Source organism: Lepus europaeus, chromosome 5 (genome assembly GCF_033115175.1).
Source record: "Lepus europaeus isolate LE1 chromosome 5, mLepTim1.pri, whole genome shotgun sequence".
In the NCBI taxonomy this organism is placed as follows: domain Eukaryota; kingdom Metazoa; phylum Chordata; class Mammalia; order Lagomorpha; family Leporidae; genus Lepus; species Lepus europaeus.
This window is the reverse complement of record NC_084831.1, coordinates 157,692,695-157,710,466: the sequence shown is the minus strand read 5'-3', so window position 1 is coordinate 157,710,466 and position 17,772 is coordinate 157,692,695. Positions and strand designations below refer to the sequence as shown.

The 17,772-nt window shown below is 39.6% G+C and overlaps 1 protein-coding gene across 2 annotated transcripts in view; it reads right to left on the bottom strand.

Annotated features, from left to right (window-relative positions):
- Positions 1–4,629: 4,629 nt before the first annotated feature.
- RC3H1 (ring finger and CCCH-type domains 1) overlaps positions 4,630–17,772 on the bottom strand; it is a 62,613-nt gene continuing 49,470 nt past the window's right edge. Inside the window, exons 15-20 of one of the 2 annotated variants that reach the window (XM_062192995.1) lie at positions 17,183–17,396; positions 16,620–16,710; positions 16,355–16,487; positions 13,975–14,145; positions 13,074–13,189; positions 4,630–11,954 (exon numbers count right to left, since the gene is read on the bottom strand). In XM_062192995.1, coding sequence (XP_062048979.1) covers positions 11,804–11,954; positions 13,074–13,189; positions 13,975–14,145; positions 16,355–16,487; positions 16,620–16,710; positions 17,183–17,396 — 876 coding nt within the window. In that variant the 3' untranslated portion in view covers positions 4,630–11,803. The remainder of the gene's footprint in view (positions 11,955–13,073; positions 13,190–13,974; positions 14,146–16,354; positions 16,488–16,619; positions 16,711–17,182; positions 17,397–17,772) is intronic. The other variant, XM_062192996.1, reaches the window with a different exon arrangement.

Below are 17,772 nucleotides of genomic sequence, written 5' to 3'. Positions count from 1 at the left end.
TCATCAGGCCCTAAGCCACTTCAAACCAGGATAGTCACATCACTCCCTGACTTCAGATCTTTACTGTTTCTAGCTGCTAAAGGATGAAATCTAAATAATGCAGTATGGCCATCAGGCTTCTTAACTTTTGAAGCTATACTCAACTGCTTCAAGTTGAATAGAAGGGTCACATTCTTTCCTTTAAAAAAAAAAAATATTGTATTTGAAAGGGAGAGTTAGAGAGCACGAGAGATCTTCCATCTGCTGGTTCACTCCCCAAATAGTCCCAACATCCAGGACTAGGCCAAGCTGAAGCCAGGAGCCTAGAACTCCATCTGGGTCTCCCATGTTGGGGGCAGATGGCCCAAGTAAGGCCATCTTTTGTTGCTTTCCCAGGTGCATTAGCAGGGAGCTGGATTGGAAATGGAGCAGCTGGGACCTGAACTGGCTTCCATATGGGATGTCAGCTTTGAAGGCAGCAGCTTAACTCTCTTTGCTACAATGCTGGTTCCAGAGTCAAGTTCTTCCATGACTGCATGTGCATCTCGCATGGTCTTCTGAACCTTCCATCCCTCGCTTTATCACGTGAACCTTTCAAGCTCAACTCTTTTTTTTTCTTTTTTTTTTTAAATTTTTTACTTTTTTTTTTTTTTTCTGGTTTGCTACTGGTGAGTTTATTACATGATTAAACAAGCTCAACTCTTGATATAAAAACTTCCTGGGTTACCTTGCTCCTCAGCCTTATATTTTTCAAGTCTCCACCTAGTGCTAATTATTTCTTAATATCTCATTCACTTCACTAAAAGCAGAAACAGGATCTTTCTCACTTTTGAAACTGCCTATCCCATAGAACCTACTAATTCCAAGTGTGCCCTTTGGTCAAACAGCACTGGCCACCTTACATAGCCTTGCGCACACCCCACCCCCCCACACACCCCCCCCCCCCCGCTGAAACAGTAGCTGCACTTTAATAAGAGCACTAAGTGGGGGGCAGGCATTTGGCACAGTGGCTACGCTGCTCTTGTTACCCAGCTTCCTGCTAAATGCGCACCCTGTGGGCAGTAGATGCTGCTGAAGCACCTGTGATGTGGGGTAAGCTAGCTGAGGCCAACAGCACTGGACGTCCCAAATGACAAGCACCCCCTTTCGCAGGATGCCTCGTTTCATCCCAGACCTGGGCAAGAGTCACCATGCAAATGTGTGTGTTAAGTTCCACGTGGAGGTGTCATAAAACTGCCAGGTGAGTACCCTGCCTCTAAGACCAAGACCAAGGGAGGTGCTGAGGTGCCACCCTCCGGCCCACCCCACTCCATGTGTGTTTGCTTTCTCATCTTTTAAATAAACTTTATCACCTTGTGCACCGTTTATGTGTCTGTACCGAGAAAGCTTCTCTAAGAGTGCAAAGGACCTGGAATAAAATTAATCCCCACCTGCCCCACTTCACTTGGGTCCCTGCCACCACAGGGGCAGCTCAGACTTAATTGTGGCCTCCTGGCTTCGGCCTGGCCCTGGCTATTGTGGGGCAGCTCAGACTTAATTGTGGCCTCCTGGCTTCGGCCTGGCCCTGGCTATTGTGGGCATTTTGGGAGTGAACCCATCTATGGCAATCTCTTTGTCTACACCTTTCAAATAAAGTGAAAATAAATAAATTTGGGAAAAAAGGTAGTCTCAGGTAAATTGATGCATATCAAATTCTGAGAAGTACTGACTTGGAAGCTATCAAAGAAATTGAATAGAGACATAGGTTTGGCTCCTTGTATTCCCAAACACTTTAGCACTGTCCACAGGCCTCCAGGACCTGCTGTGCTTCATCTCACTCCCTCTGCTCTAGGTTCAGTGCCCACCCAATTTCCACAGCTCAGGTTTCCTTCCCCAAGAGTTCACACATCCTCTTCCTCTGAGACCAGCAGGCTCTTGTCTCCCAGCATCCCATCTCTCCTCCCTCTCTCACAATTCTTTCTTTTTAAAAAATGTATTTATTTACTTGAAAGAGTTACACAGAAGGAGAGGGAGAGAGAGAGAGAGGTCTTCCATCCACTGGTTCACTCCCCACATGGCTGCAATGGTTGGAGCTGTGCCGATCCAAAGCCAGGAGCCACAAACTTCTGGGTCTCCATGCATGTGTAGGGGTCCAAGGGCTTGGGCCATCTTCTGCTGCCTTCCCCGGCCATAGCAGAGAGCTGGATAGAGCTGGATGCAGCTGGGACTCGAACCAGTGTCAATATGGAATGCTGGCACTACAGGTGGCGGCTTTACCCGCTACGCTACAGCGCCAGCCCCACAATTCTCGTCTTACCTTCAACACTTCCGCAGGAAAACATGAGCAGCCAAGCACATTAAGTCTTTCTTGTGTAGTCTCACAGCTTCTTGTTCTTCTGAGTGCAACATAGTTGAGTCATACTTTGGGAATTCTATTTAGTGTTTTGTCATTTATTATTGACTGCTTTTAAAACTGTAAAGTTCTGTGGCCAGCACTGTGGCATAGCAGGTAAAGATGTCACCTGCAGCGCTGGCATCTCATATGGGTGCCAGTTCTAGTCCTGGCTGCTCCACTTCCAATCCAACTCTCTGCTATGGCCTGGGAAAGCAACAGAAGATGGCCCAAGTCCTTGGGCCCCTGTACCCACATGGGAGACCTGGAAGCTCTTGGCTTCAGATCTGCCCAGCTCTGGCCGTTGCAGCCATTGAGGAGTGAACCAGCGGATGGAAGATCTCTCTCTGCCACTCTGCTTTTCAAATAAATAATTCTTTAAAAAAAAAAAAAAAAAACCTGTCATGAGCTCCTTGAGGGTAATCAGTATTTCTTTGTGTCCCTATTCAAGTTACTTCCGTAAAATACCATAGTGGCTGTTCAGTATCAGTTAAGCTCACTTTTTATATCCTAGGTGTTCCAATGGTGGCAGCCATTCACTGAATGAGACACCATGTTGGAAAGCAAACGGATTTACCAACTGGTCACTGAAGATTGTTGGGTTACTGGGGTTGAAGCACTAATGCACACAAAAACCAGATTCATTAGTTTATGCAAGTTTAGGCAAACCCTATTTGGGGGAAGCACTGGGCCCAGGTGATAGTAAAACAGGTCTGTTTCTGGAAATCCTACTTTAGATTTTATAATTATTCAGGAATGGCTATAGCAGTTCATATCCTCTGAACCTTTTTAAAAATTTGTTTGTATTCGAAAGTCAGAGTTAGAGAGAGAGGGAGAGGGAGGGATCTTCATTCACTGGGTCACTCTCCAGATGACTGCAATGGCCAGGGTTGGGCCAGGCAGAAGTCACAAGCTACAAGCCAGCTTCTTCCAGGTCTCCCACATGGGCGGCTGGGGTCAAAACACTTGGGCCATCTTCTGCTGCTTTCCCAGTCCATTAGCAGGGAGCTGGATGGGAAGTGGAGCAGCTGGGAATCAAAACTGGCATCACAGGCAGCGGCTTAAACCGCTTCCCAAAGACACTACCTCTCCCGTCTCCACCACCTTCTTTACCAGGGCCCCTTCTCTCAAGGTCAGATACAGTAACAAGGGACACCTAATTACTAATTGTGTTAGGAATAGGTAACTTTCATCAACAACGTGTATTACTTTCTTCTAAAATATTTCAGTCATGAAGAAAATTCCAGTCATTGTGAGCATCTTTAAAAACTATGGATGTTGCTATTATCACACAACAAAAACATCATTCCTTGGTGATTAAGCACTGAATATTAGTATTGACTATGCACTACCCAGTGCTTAATCAAGTTTCTCTGTACCAAAAAAAGTCTGATTTGTTGGAATCAGGATCCAACAAGTCCACATGCTGCACTCTAATATTTGCCCATTCTTAATTTTCTTTTCATCCAGATGTGTCTCTTCCCTTCCTCTCCTTCTTATCACATAATGGAACTGTTGGCTAATCTACAATCTCTAAAAGGCCACGGATTTAATATTTATGCCAGGAATGACTAGCGGTTGAGGGTTTCAGGACAATTAAAAATCAGTGAGAATGGAAAGCCAAAAAATGAACAGGTCAAACCACCCCCATCCCATAACGGCACGCCCATGCTGGCTACTCTGCTTCTGATCCAACTTCCTGCCATTGCATCTGGGAAGGCAGCAGCAGAATGGCCTATGACCTTGGGTTCCTGCCACCCACACGGGAGACTCAAACGGAGTTCCCGGCTCCAGGCTTCAGGCTGGCACAGCCTTGGCTCTAGGGGCATTTGGGGAGCGAACCAGCAGATGGAAGATCTCTTCCCCTCTGTGACACTCTGCCTCTCAAACAATACATTGTTTTAAAAATATTTTTACACCAGGAAGAGATTCAGAGCAAGACTGTTTTGTTTAAGCATGAAGATGGTTCTGACTTTTTAAGAGAAATCACAAAAACCAAGACACTGGATGTTAGCCTTGGAATGTCACTAAATACTGACCCTCAGTATCTCAGAGCCACCATCTTCATTCCTAATGTGCAGTCATGATATAAAAAATGAAAGAATTTGCACTGTATTTAAGATTATACTAATTCCCATGTTCTCCACACAAATTTGGTTACTTTAAGTATGTATTTGCTTGTGCAGAAAAAACTCCATAAAAGGTGTAACAAAATAATCCCCAGATTAGAGTAAGATGGCACACACACATTTACAAAACGAGACTACACAATTCTCCTCATTAATTTATCATTTAATATAAATGCTGACAGAAAGCAGATAAAGACCTTGCAGACACTTCCATATATATACCATATATATATATATACACTCCAAAAGGTGAATCACCTCCTTCTACTTGTTAAAGTAAACCCTTTTATCTGCAACTCAGGGAGCCTGAGACGCTAATTAGGAGCAAGTGAGGCTGAGTCAGTTTCCAAGGTAACGAAGAAAGGAGACAGCATTTTAAACAAAATGTGGCATCCTGCTATAAATAACATGCACACAAATACTACAAAATTGAAAAAGATGGCCCTAGCCCTCTCAAAAATCTGCAACAAGTAGAACTTCTATTTTATTCAACCCAGAATTCTGTTGCCCTAAACATCTTCCAACTACTATTTCTTTACCCCCGACTTTACTTTTTTGAAGATTGCATCACATTGGAAATATTAAAGATTTTGAGAGGAAAGTGGTTCATTCTTTTAAACAAGGTTCTTTTTTTTGATTCCAGAAGAACTTTTCAGAGAAAAAGCCTTCAAATAAGATTTCACAGTTCACCAGATGCTAAGGAATTATTCACAGCTCGTGAAATTCCAACCCATTTCCTGTCCTCACCTTTTAAATAGTTGGAAGCATTTGAAAAATGCAAGCTTTCACACAAAATTCAGCAATTTAAAAATAAGCTGTAACTTTAAGGCTCAATATTTTTAAATTTCTGAATGAGTAGATACAGACAGGCAAGAAAGAATAGGAAGGTGAGGCAATAAGAAAAACAGAAATGCAGGAAAACTTTCAAAAAATGTTATTCTGTCTAGCATTGATTCATAAGAACAGGCGATATTAATTCTGTGTTTTCATAAAGTCACTTATAAGCTGACTCCAATCTCATGGGCTCCTCTTTTAATCTAGATTATTTTTATCTTGTTAAATATACCTCTGCAGGGCACAATCACATACAATCAATACGATTGGTAAATTACACAAGCTCTATCTCAAGCAAATATGCATCAATATTAAAAAATTACTTTAAAAAACCCACAAAATAAAACAAAAATAAAATCCACCCAAAAAGGTGATAATGACTGCAGAATGTCTCGGGGAGACTGGTATGAGCCTGAAAGACCAAATTGACCACAGACATGGAAAAGGGTACTGGGGTGGGGGTGACAAGGGAGAGACCACACACACAAAGAGGAATCTCACAACTGGAAAATGTTTGAGTGGGTAAAAGGTTTAATTCATTACTTCAGTTCATTTTTCCATTGCTCATGTTCCCCTGAATCACAGATCCATAATAAAGTAAGATAATGAGACCATGGAGCAATGAATTAAATGGGGGGACAATTTTTTTTCAAATTTCTTTTTATTCCCAGAGATGGGAAGAGGAAAAGGATAAAGAAGGGCTACGTATGAAAATTTAGGCAACAAAATACACAGAAAAAACAGCTCTCAGGACAGTGTCTTAGGTGAACAGAGCATGTAAAAATCATAAACACTTCAAATGCCTTTAAATCTGAGGGATTTTTTTATAAGGTGGTTCAACTATAATTGTGAGAATGGCAGCCAATTAATGGAGTGAGATTACACTGAAAAATGGTGGTTTTTAAAAATCCAGCAAAACCAAAACAAAACAGGCAACTTATTATCCACAAAGCAGTTTCTTTCCAACTTTTTCATGTAGTCACTGAGGTGGGGGAGGGGGACCACCTGACAGTTTCCAGTTATAAGACGACTCTGAGCATACAACCTACAATGGATGCCAAAGACTTGTGAGCTCTGCTTAGAGTTAAAAACAAAAACCCTAAGCCAAAGGCAAAGCCAATAAAACCCAACCAGAAACAGGGAGACCTCAATATAAGAAAATAAGTCACCTTATCTAGTATACATGAGGATGACAAATTCCACAGGATTGAGTTTCTAAGTATACATTTTGGACACAATATAGTCTTGAGGTTTAAGTTCTTCCTTTTCAACTATTGTGCCTTATGAAAATAAGGGTTATTACTCTAGGGATGTTTTTGCTCAGGGATAAAGTTTAGGGGAAACTCAGTGTTCGGCTAAGTCCAGAGATTCTAGCAGTGAGGTAAGCCCCTTTATCACAACAGGATTTCAGTGGCACTTTACCCACTCATTCAGTGCAGCACTGAGAACCTATTTATTGGGAACACTCAGTATTAAAAAATCTCTCCTATTCCTGATGGTAACGGTTTCTTTTTATTAACATTATAGCTAATATTATCAATTAGAATCTATGATATGTGAAAAATCTTTAACAATCACAGAAATAAATGTTAAAGATCCAGATCTTAAACTGTTTACTAAAGTTAATAGTACTTTTTTTTTTTTTTTTTTTTTTTTGCAAAAATAGCTCTTTTTGAAGTAGCTCAGAATAGCTGAATGGAGAAAAATTTTCACGTTAACTCCAACCCACCTACAACCCCCAGCAAGTCATTTCAGCAGGACAACTTCACAAGGCTGAGGTGAAGCAACAAATAAATATAAAAGTCATCGCTGTCCAAGGAAGAACAGCATAAATGCGGACTGGCAAAATGGGCACGCGGGTAAAAGGATGACAGCAGCACACTGCGTGCTTGTTCAGTCCCTAAGGCTGAAAGTAAAATTTGTTCTTAGTGAAGTAGCTTTGATTTTCACTTAAAAGAACAGGTATATTTTTCTCAGAAGAAGAAAACTTTTTATGGTAAAGTCTAAGCAAACTGTAGCTGACTTCCAGAGAAGTTATGAATTTCCCCTAAATAGTGACAAGAACATTTCCTTTTAATGAAATATATATCATGACAAGTGATTTTTGCAGATACATTTTGTACATGAAACCTTTACTTAACTCTTTAAATGAGTAAAAACAAAGTGGAAAAATGATAATAAGACCTTTGTCCATCACCATTTGTATGTAAGAGAAACTGAATGATAATTTTTAGTGAAAAGAATGTATTTTCCTCTGAATGTGAATATAATTCAAACATGTACTTACTACAATTAATTATTTCTCACCAGGCACATGCTCAAGAATTCTTACACCCAGACACATGACTTGACCACGGTGACGGTGGATTATACTTTGGGTACAAGTGAAAACACTGAAGATGCTGTTCCGAACAAGATAATCTCAAAGGCTGCATGGGGGAGATGCTTACAATATTATAAAAGATGACATTCACTTTTAAGAGAAACTGATGAATTTTCATTACTTTTATATTTAATAAGGTCAGCTAACTTTAACAGTTAACTTTGGATAAATCTACTTAAACAATACAATCAACTCACAAATACTAAAAGGCTTCAAAATCAAAATGGCTACTACTTTCCCCAAAACCAAAACAGAGTAAAGCACAAGTCTTTGGCTCTCCTTTACAGAAAACAGCAGGTTACCAATCTTAACCAGACCTTTGTTTGCCTACCAGTAGGGCAAATACCACATTTGTGCATCACTGAGTAATAACACCATTAGAAAAGGCAACTTCATAGAAGTTATTGGCTAAGCGAATTCATTTGAATGCTCTGTTTTGAGGCAGCAAACTGTCACTGTTGCAGATTGGGGAGGATAGTGGGTAAGTCAAGGGGAAATTGCAGAATGGAAAGAGACAGGAAAACAGAAGACAACTCACAGAAAAACTTAAACTCTGACCTCCAACCCTAAGACCAATAGAAAGTCTAATGGAGTTACAGAGTCAAAGCAGCAAGAGAGAATCATACCGATTTTATCTTTCAGGCAAAAGAATAAATAAATGGAAAGAACAGGAGAGGGAAAGTGAGGTGAGATGGGAGAAGGGAATCACCTGTATCACTCCTGTACCAAACAACTGTTTTATACGTTCTGAATAGCTGAACATCTGTGGTTGGCATTAGGAACAGTGTCTTACAATCTGAATGATTACTAGAAGCCTATGCTAAATTAACTTTTAAATAGAAAAGTAGTAAAGAATGTATCTTTGGTCCCTTCAGCTTCTGTAAATTATCCAAGTAAGGATATTTTATTTTAATCAGAGTTTTTTTTTTTTTTTAATATGCCAGGAAGTTGAATCTAGAAGTCTTATCTTCAATTTTCTATCCCTTTCAGAGACTTCTTGAAAAGAATGTCTAAGTGCTTTGTATTCCCTCACTCTAATAATTTGGTTTTGTTATCTAAATAAGAGTGAATACAATGCTTATTACTCCTACCTTAACCCTTTGAAAACTGTTCATTTAAAATGTCTTAAATCTTGCTTTTGAATTCAGTGAAAAGCAAAGTCATCTTCAGAAGAAACTAATATTTTAATAAGTAGAAAGTATAAAAACTGTACTTCCTATCTGACTGGCTTCATTTCTTAAACTGTTCCATAAAGAAAAAATAAAATTAAAAAGTCAGAAAATTAATGCCTTTCAGATTTTGATTAAAAAAAAAAAAAGCAGTTAAAGAGTCAAACAGTTATGCCTGATCAGGCCATTTATTCACATAGGCTCATCATATACAAAGTATATCACAGAGAAAAGGAAAATGGAAAACCCACACTTTGGGGGCTTTAGTGAATTATTAAACCTGCTGGAGGTCATTAGGAAAGTTTCAAGAAATTCTATTAGGCTAGGCAGAATGACCAGTGTCAAGTACAAATGACAGACACAGGAGGACAGCACACCATCTGTCCGCCTTTCTGCCCAGGCAGACTACATCAGGAGAACAGAACCGTAACAGGCTACAATTTAGGAGACTTTAAAAATGAAAAAAGCAAATGAAAACACATGAAAATGAGAAAGACACCTACTTTAAATCAAATCTGAACATTCGTTTTTCTGGTTTTAATCAGAATAGGAATAATCTGTAAATCCATCTCTGTGTCTCCATGGCCAACAAAAACAAAATGGCAAAAGCAGGACGTGCGTCTGAGGAAGGAAGAACACAAATAACAGACTGAGTCACTGGGGCTGTCAACAGACACCCCAGTAGGGATTTATTTTTATTCTGGACTTCAACATTAATAGCCATAAATTATCTTCCAAAGCCAGAATCATTCTGAATTCCAAAAAGGACCAATTCCTTCTAAAATGTAGGAATTATCTCCATGGGCACTGGAGAAGTGAGGTCTGCCTAAGCATGCCTACAGAAGCTGGGAGGCCACGAATGTGACTTTTTATGCTGAGAAATGAAAAATCTTGGGACTCTGTGAGACACACAAAAGTTCCTTTCCTTCTCCCAATAAATAATAAGAATTTAAAGTGTAAATACAGGAGGGTTTTAAGTAAAAATCAAAAAAGACAAAAAAAGGGCAAATGTACATTAAAAAGAAAATGGACATATCAACTGAAAAAATGCCTCACCTTCATTCAGTGCTTCTACCTCCCAATCAGTCATTTTATCGCAACAGCTGCGCTCATGCGAAGAAATCCTTAAAACATACCTAATATATATACAGATATAGCTATGTATATATGTATATATATAATATATATAAAATTTTATTTAAATAAAAAAGAAAGCTCGAATCCCAAGCCAATATGTGTATATCAAATCCTTGACCAGCCAGGTCTGTAGGGCATAATCAAATTCAATGTGAAATAGTATATTAACACGGTGCCTTGACTGGGCAAATTAAATAATCGCTACTCAAAAGAGTGTTCTGTTTGGACTCTCCTACTGGTAGGCAATGGCAGGACTGTATTACCCTCCCCACCCCCTATTTGTTTCAGTTAACAGTATGATGGACAGAGAGCTTAGACTGAGGCTGTTATGACCTCAGCAGGAGTTAAGGGTTAAGAAAATAAGAAACAAAAAAATATAAACTTCTGCTTTTACCCAACCAAAGCAATGCAGTAACTTATTACATAACCAGTGCTTTCTGATTTAGTAGTATAATCCAGAAAAGGAAACTGAAAAAACTAGGCAAACACAAGGATGGAGAGGGTGACAATATGAAACAATCCCCCACTAAACATGTTTCATAGGGGCTTAGTTAAGTATAGACTCCTGGCATCAGAATATGTGCAGCAGAATTAAATAATAAAAACTTCCTTCCTTACTCTTTTTAACATTTTCATGAAGAAACTTTCTCAATACTGAAAAGCCAAGTTTATGAAAACAGACTTCAAGGTATTTACTACCCATTTATGCTAATGATTCTGAGCAGCAACGAGCAACTGATGATTAATTCATAACATCTCATTGTGAGACTCAGGCAGCTCATGTCTGCCCAATCTCTTTGAAGGCCCGACAGGCTCCACTGTGTAGAGATTTTTATTTTATATTTCTACGTTTTGAGAGTGAAGAGAAACATCCACTGAAATAATGTGCCTCTGTGTATTTTAAATTCAAATCAAGTGTTACAATTTTAAAATATGGATGACTATTCTGGTTTTTGAACATTCTATGATTTCAACCTAAGTTTAATTTAGAAAGCACAGCTCCAAATTTCCAACCATGAGCTCAATGAAGACAATGCACTAACTGTGTATTTTTGCTGCTAGTAAATTAGTTCATCCTTGAAGCAATTTCTGCTTAAATCTAACCAAACAATCCAAACACTCAATTGGCTATTACATTAATGCAAAGGATCTTCAGTATGGAAATCAAGGACCTGATAATTATTAAGTATCTGATAAATAAAACAAGAAATAAAATGTTCCCAAACTCAAAATTTTCAGTATCATAAGAGAAATATTCATGAAGCTAGTGATCCAGGAAGGGGAATTTGAAATAAGAGCTTTGAGAAAAGTTGGTTTGCTGCACATTTTCTAATAACTCAGTCTATCACTGTCTCTTTGTTTCACAAGCACCACAGAATTCTCAGAAAGACCAGTGCTTTTTGTCTACTTCAGTTTATGGGATGATGAGAGTTGGAAAGGGTTGGGGGCAAGGAATTATACACTGGGTATGTAATAATACCAAAATACAAGAAAAACCTACTTCATTAAGATCATACAATTAATCAAACAGAGTGTATATATAATATCTTCTTTTTTTTTAAAGCCCTGGATCCAAGGCGTCCAAAGTTATTAAAATAAAGTTCATTCACAGAACAAAAACAAATTTAATCTGAATTGCTTGCAGATACTGCTAATTTTCTTTTTCTTTAAATTAAAAAATGCATTTATGTGGACTATGTGCAGGGTTGTTTTCGTAGTGGTATTTGTGCACATTGCCTCCGGTACGTTTCCTGGATTTCTCTGACCACTTGCAGAAGATAAACAGAGAACTCCTCATGTGTCAGGGAGCAGAACTGGGTGGAACTCCTGATCTCTGGGAGTCATTGTTGTCCCCTCCTCCCTCAGGGTCCTCTGACAGGTTCAGAGAGCTGGTCTTGTTTGATAGGAGGCTGATATTCTCTTGAGTCAAGGCTGATCCATTTGGAACATCACTGTTTGGAATTTTAAAAAAGGAAGGAGAAAAATAATTATTTAGTGGAATAAAATAAACAAGGAAGGCCTATCATTTAGCACTATGGAGAAACACATAAATGACTTCCCAATTTTAAATTATAGTTTCTCATCCATGTTAGCACAGAGTTAGCAAATTAAACCCAGCCAACAGCCTGTTTCCTAAAAAAAGTTTTACTGGCACACAGCCTGTCCATTTGTTATATATCTGCTGCTGATTTCACACTGCAGAGTTGAGAGATGTACTGAAGCCTGTAAGGCCTGTATCTTTTTTTTTTTTTTAAAGATTTATTATTTATTTGAAAGTCAGAGTTACACAGAGAGAGGAGAGGCAGAGAGAGAGAGAGAGAGAGAGAGAGAGAGAGAGAGAGAGAGGGGGAGAGGGAGGTAGGTCTTCCATCCGATGGTTCACTCCCCAGGTGGCCGCAACGGCTGGAGCTGCGCCGATCCAAAGCCAGGAGCCAGGAGCCAGGAGCTCCTTCCAGGTCTCCCACATGGGTGCAGAGGCCCAAGGATTTGGGTCATCTTCCACTGCTTTCTCAGGCCACAGCAGAGAGCTGAATGGGAAGTGGAACTGCCGGGACTGGAACCAGCGCCCATATGGGATGCCGGTGCTTCAGGCCAGGGCGTTAACCCACTGCGCCACAGCGCCGGCCCCAGGCCTGTATCTTAAAATATTGACTACCTACCCCTAAAGAAAAAGTATTAACCTTTGATTTAGTAGGTTCACTAGTATAAGAAATTATTTTGAACCTAGGACCATGCACAGATTTCATATTTAAAATAAGGGAGCGAGTATTTTCTGTTCTAAAATTTTCTTCATGTACTTTTAACACCAAGCATATATTAGTTTCATAACTTGAAACATAATGTTATATTTAAAATAAAATTTTAAAATGAGAAGAAAGAAATACAACCAGAAAATGTGATTTGTTAGGTATTAACAGATAATTCAATGTTGGATCTAAGTTTTGTAACTCCTAAATTAATGCAAAAATATTCTTACCCAATGGCATTTTAGAGAGCAAAACATATTTATGAGGGTACTTGTGATATGACTAAATAATATAATTTTTTCTCTTGTATGTGCAGTTCTGTACCTGAATGTCAATGTGAGGTCCTCAGCTGGAACCTTGGTTTGTGGTTCTGGTTGTCCATTTTCTGCTTGCTTACTTGTGTTCAATTTGCTTTTCATGTCCAGGGAACACTGGTTTTCCTTTGAAAACAGAAAAGAAATCAGTTATCTTCTATGTAACAGCATTAATGGGACAGACCAAATAAAAATGATACAAACAAAATGAGGGTCCAGAAATGCCCAAAGAAACATGCAGGGAAGGACAAGGCCTCAAGCTAACATGAAAAATCTCACAGGAAAAAAGAATGACTTAGGATAAATAAGCTCAGGCGCTGGCACGGCAAAACTCCATAGGAAGGAATGTGTAGACTGCATCTCATAACAAAAAATAAGTCATCAACAATTTAAAGGCTATGAAACCTTGAATTTTATATGGTAAACACATCTTTTTATTTTATTTGAAAGTTCAAGAGATCATTCTTCTGGTTCACTCCCCAAATGTCTATAACAGCTAGGATTGGGACAAAGCTGAAGCCAGGTATCCAGAGCTCAATCTGGGTCTCCCATGGCCCAAGTCGTTGGGCCCCTGCACCCTGATGGGAGACCCAGAAGAAGCTCCTGGCTCCTGGCTTTGGATCAGTGCAGCTCTGGTGGTTGCAGCTAACTGGGGAGTGAACCACTGCATGGAAGACCTCTCTCTTCTCTCTGTGTAACTCTTTCAAATAAATAAATATAAAAAAAAGAGAAATGAGAATAATGATAAAATAGGGAGGTATTCCATCTTCATGAGAATTACTCAAAATCATCCGTCAGAGTAACCTGGAGTGAGACTCTATAGGTCTAAAGAAGTCTAGAGTTCTAAGAGTTTTGTGATACAATCATGCAAGATTTCATTTACTCTTCCTCTCTTTTCTTATAACACTTACCATACTCAGTTCCCGGGTTCTCTTCCCTATTTCCCTTTCCACTTGGTGTAGTTCCAGGCTCAGCTGCTCACTTGAGATCATTCCAGGCCATTTTGGAGGTGGCGGTGGGGGCTGTGGCTGGCCTGCCAGGGTGTTCGCCTCCCTCTGCAACAGCAGCCTGTTACTAACAGCCTAGTGCATAAAGCCAAGCATATACACAACTCAACACACATTCACATCATGCACGGAATAACCACGCCCAATTCCAGTCCAATCTTAAGTGACTTATCACCCAGGTTTTTGCAATAACAGTGATGCAACTATAAGGCACTATTTCTTTGATTGCCACTGAATTAAAAAGGAAAAAATAGAGGATTTAAATGTCGTGAATAATTTCACCTTAGATATAAATTGCCCTTTTAGTTGTCTTACTTGAAAGAAAAATACCTATGTGCATGTCCATGCCCATGCCCTCCCTGCCTTTTTTAATAGTTAATTTTCTCTCTGAAGCAAACCCTGTATTTAATTCAGTGCAATTTCAGTAATAGAAAGGACTTTTTTTTTTTAAAGAGTTATTTTTATTTGAAAGACAGAGTTACAGAGAGAGGTAGAGACAGAGAGAGAGAGGTCTTCCATCTACTGCTTCACTCCCCAAATGGCCACAATGGCCAGAGCTGAACCAATCTGAAGCCAGGAGCTTCTTCCAGGTCTCCCACGTGGGTACAGGGGCCCAAGGACTTGGGTCTCCCAGACACATCAGCAGGGAGCTAGATAGGAAGTGGAGCAGCAGGACTCAAGCTGGCATCCAAATGGGATGATGGTACTACAGGCCAAGGCTTTAACCAGCTGGGCTACAGCGCCGGCCCCAGTAGAAAGGACTACTAACCAAAGTAACACAGTATATGGCAAGCTTCCCAAATAATACTGGTATTCTTTTGAGACAGAAAATGCATCTAGAAACTTCAAATAAGACAGAAAGGCAAGAATTTGGTGATGAGTAATGCCTTACTGGGGTTGAAAGTCTGAATCTTAATAAAATTAAGGAACTAAAGGTCAACAAAAGCAAACAGCATTCTATTTTTATAGCAGGAATCAGCAGGAAGTTTTAGACCAATGGAAACAAAGCAATGGTAAAAGAAGACAAAATATGAGTACTATATAGATTTTTAAACGTTTCTTAATGCTTACTTATGGCACCAGATATGTTCTAAAAATAATCTTCTGTCCAAGGTCAAGATGTGATAATTTATAAGCTATAAAGAACTATGTAAATGAAAGGTTATTATTACACAGGGGTTATATTTTGATTTTAAGTCAAATTTCAAAGTGTCTACTTTTTAAAGATTTCTAAGATTAAAGGAAATAAAGAGTAAATTAAAAAATTCTAAAGCTAAAAGCATTTGTTGATAAAACACTATTTACCTTTTTTTTTTTTTTTTTGACAGGCAGAGTGGATAGTGAGAGAGAGAGACAGAGAGAAAGGTCTTCCTTTTTGCCGTTGGCTCACCCTCCAACGGCCACTGCGGCCGGCGCATCTCGCTGATCCGAAGCCAGGAGCCAGGTGCTTCTCCTGGTCTCCCATGCGGGTGCAGGACCCAAGCACTTGGGCCATCCTCCACTGCCTTCCCGGGCCACAGCAGAGAGCTGGCCTGGAAAAGGGGCAACCGGGATAGAATCCAGCGCCCCGACCAGGACTAGAACCCAGTGTGCCGGCACCGCAAGGCTGAGGATTAGCCTGTTAAGCCACGGCGCCGGCCTAAAACACTATTTACCTTAAACTTAACTGTGCATCTTGGAAGACAATCTCCTTCTTGGAAATTTTACATAATCCACTCTCACATAGGAACAATTCTGAATTTCCTATTGTCCAAGAACTAAAACTAGTACTGAATTCTTTGAAGAATAAACATGTATACTGGGGCTGGCGCTGTGGCACAGTGGGTTAACACCCTGGCCTAAAGCTCCGGCATCACACATGGGGGCCGGTTCAAGTCCCGGCTGCTCCACTTCCGATCCAGCTCTCTGCTGTGGCCTGGGAAAGCAGTAGAAGATGGCCCAACTGCTTGGGCCTCTGAACCTGCATGGGAGACCCGGAAGAAGCTCTTGGCTCCTGGCTTTGGATCGGTGCAGCTCCGGCCATTGTGGCCATCTGGGGAGTGAACCATCGGATGGAAGACCTCTCTCTCTGTCTCTACCTCTCTCTGTAACTCTTTCAAATAAATAAATCTTTTTTTTTTTTTCCAAATAAATAAATCTTTAAAAAACAAAACAAAAAAATGTATACTAACTCTTGAGAGACAGAGCTAGAATTGTATGTTCATAGTACCTCAAAAATTCCTCCATTTAATATCCCTAAGAGCCCTTTAAAAACTGTGATGAAAAAGTATCTACAGGCTGGCACCTCTAGTCCACGCAGCTGGGTCTGCTGGTTAATCTGATGATTCAGTTGCTGCAATTCCAGTCGTAGCTGTTCTCGATCTGCAGATGGAAGGGCTTTTCCATGACTGGCTACTTCCGACACGGGCATTCTTTCCCTTTGATAAGAAAAGACAGCATGGAGCAAATTTTAAAGTTTTATTTTGTTAAAATGCTATTGACTAGAAAAGCAAAATAAGAAAGGCTATGTAATTTTAAAAGTTTGGAAAAGGGAAAACAATGACTCATACCTCTCACTGAAGTGTCCCTGAGAAGGTACGTTTTGATGAGGTGAATATGGAGAACCTCCCCAGCCACCGTGGGTTCCATACGGATTATAATCTGTGAGAGAGTAACTTATTGTAGTATGATGGAATTCATAGATTTAGTTCTTTTAAGACACCCATAATCTACAAGGCATAGGTATAATGTGTACACAGCTGCATGCAATATATTTAGCAAAATAACAGAATCACAAGGTGTTGCTATTTGTTTCTTCCCCACTGAACCTTCAGTATTTGTATTTTTTCCTACGGTTTGAAGTGGTTTATAATAAGAATACATTATTTTAACATAAACAATGAAGTCATTTAAAAAAAAGAAATAGAAGCAATCTTGATGGGTATTTTGGTTTATTCCCCTAAGCCCCACACGGGTTATAAGTAACTTTCCTATAGGAAAATTTCATGGGAAAGTTTGAAAATCACTGCCTTGGAAGGTTACTAAAAGCAGTAAAAACAAACGGGGATGAGGGGGTGACGCTGAGAATCATGGGTACGAATACCCTAGATGAGCTTACCTCCGGCAGTCCTACCTGAAATGTTAACAGATTTTGTGGGAGCTCCTTGAGGTGCCATAGCCTGCACTGGGCCAGCACCTTGATAAATTGTTTTAGAAGTTCGAGAGATGGCACCAAACCGAGATACTGTTGGTCGGTCTCCAAATGGAATAAGGTCGTCATCACTGGTTTCTGCTGTTCTTCTCTGAAGATCTAATCGCTGATCTCTCATTCCTTTACTTTCCACATTCTGATAAAAATGCAAAATGAGAAGTCTACCTCACACGTAGATTTCTAATGTAAGGCTAAATAACAGTTTAGTGCTCTACTAGAAAGACTTAAATCATTAAGATTTGGCTGTCATACAAGATATTTTTATTAACTGATTATTCCTTAAAGTAAAAAATATATTTTATATTACCATGACCCCAGAACCTATATATACAAAAAATATGTATTTACCTCTATACCATATATGCTTTATATGTAATATTTTATATATACATACATCCCTAGGTCATTTGTCCACACAATAACATCTAAGAAGCATTGGGTTAGACTTCTTTTACCTAATTGAGAGGTTTGAAATAGTGTATTATTATAAGGTTATAATATAAGCAGGCGCC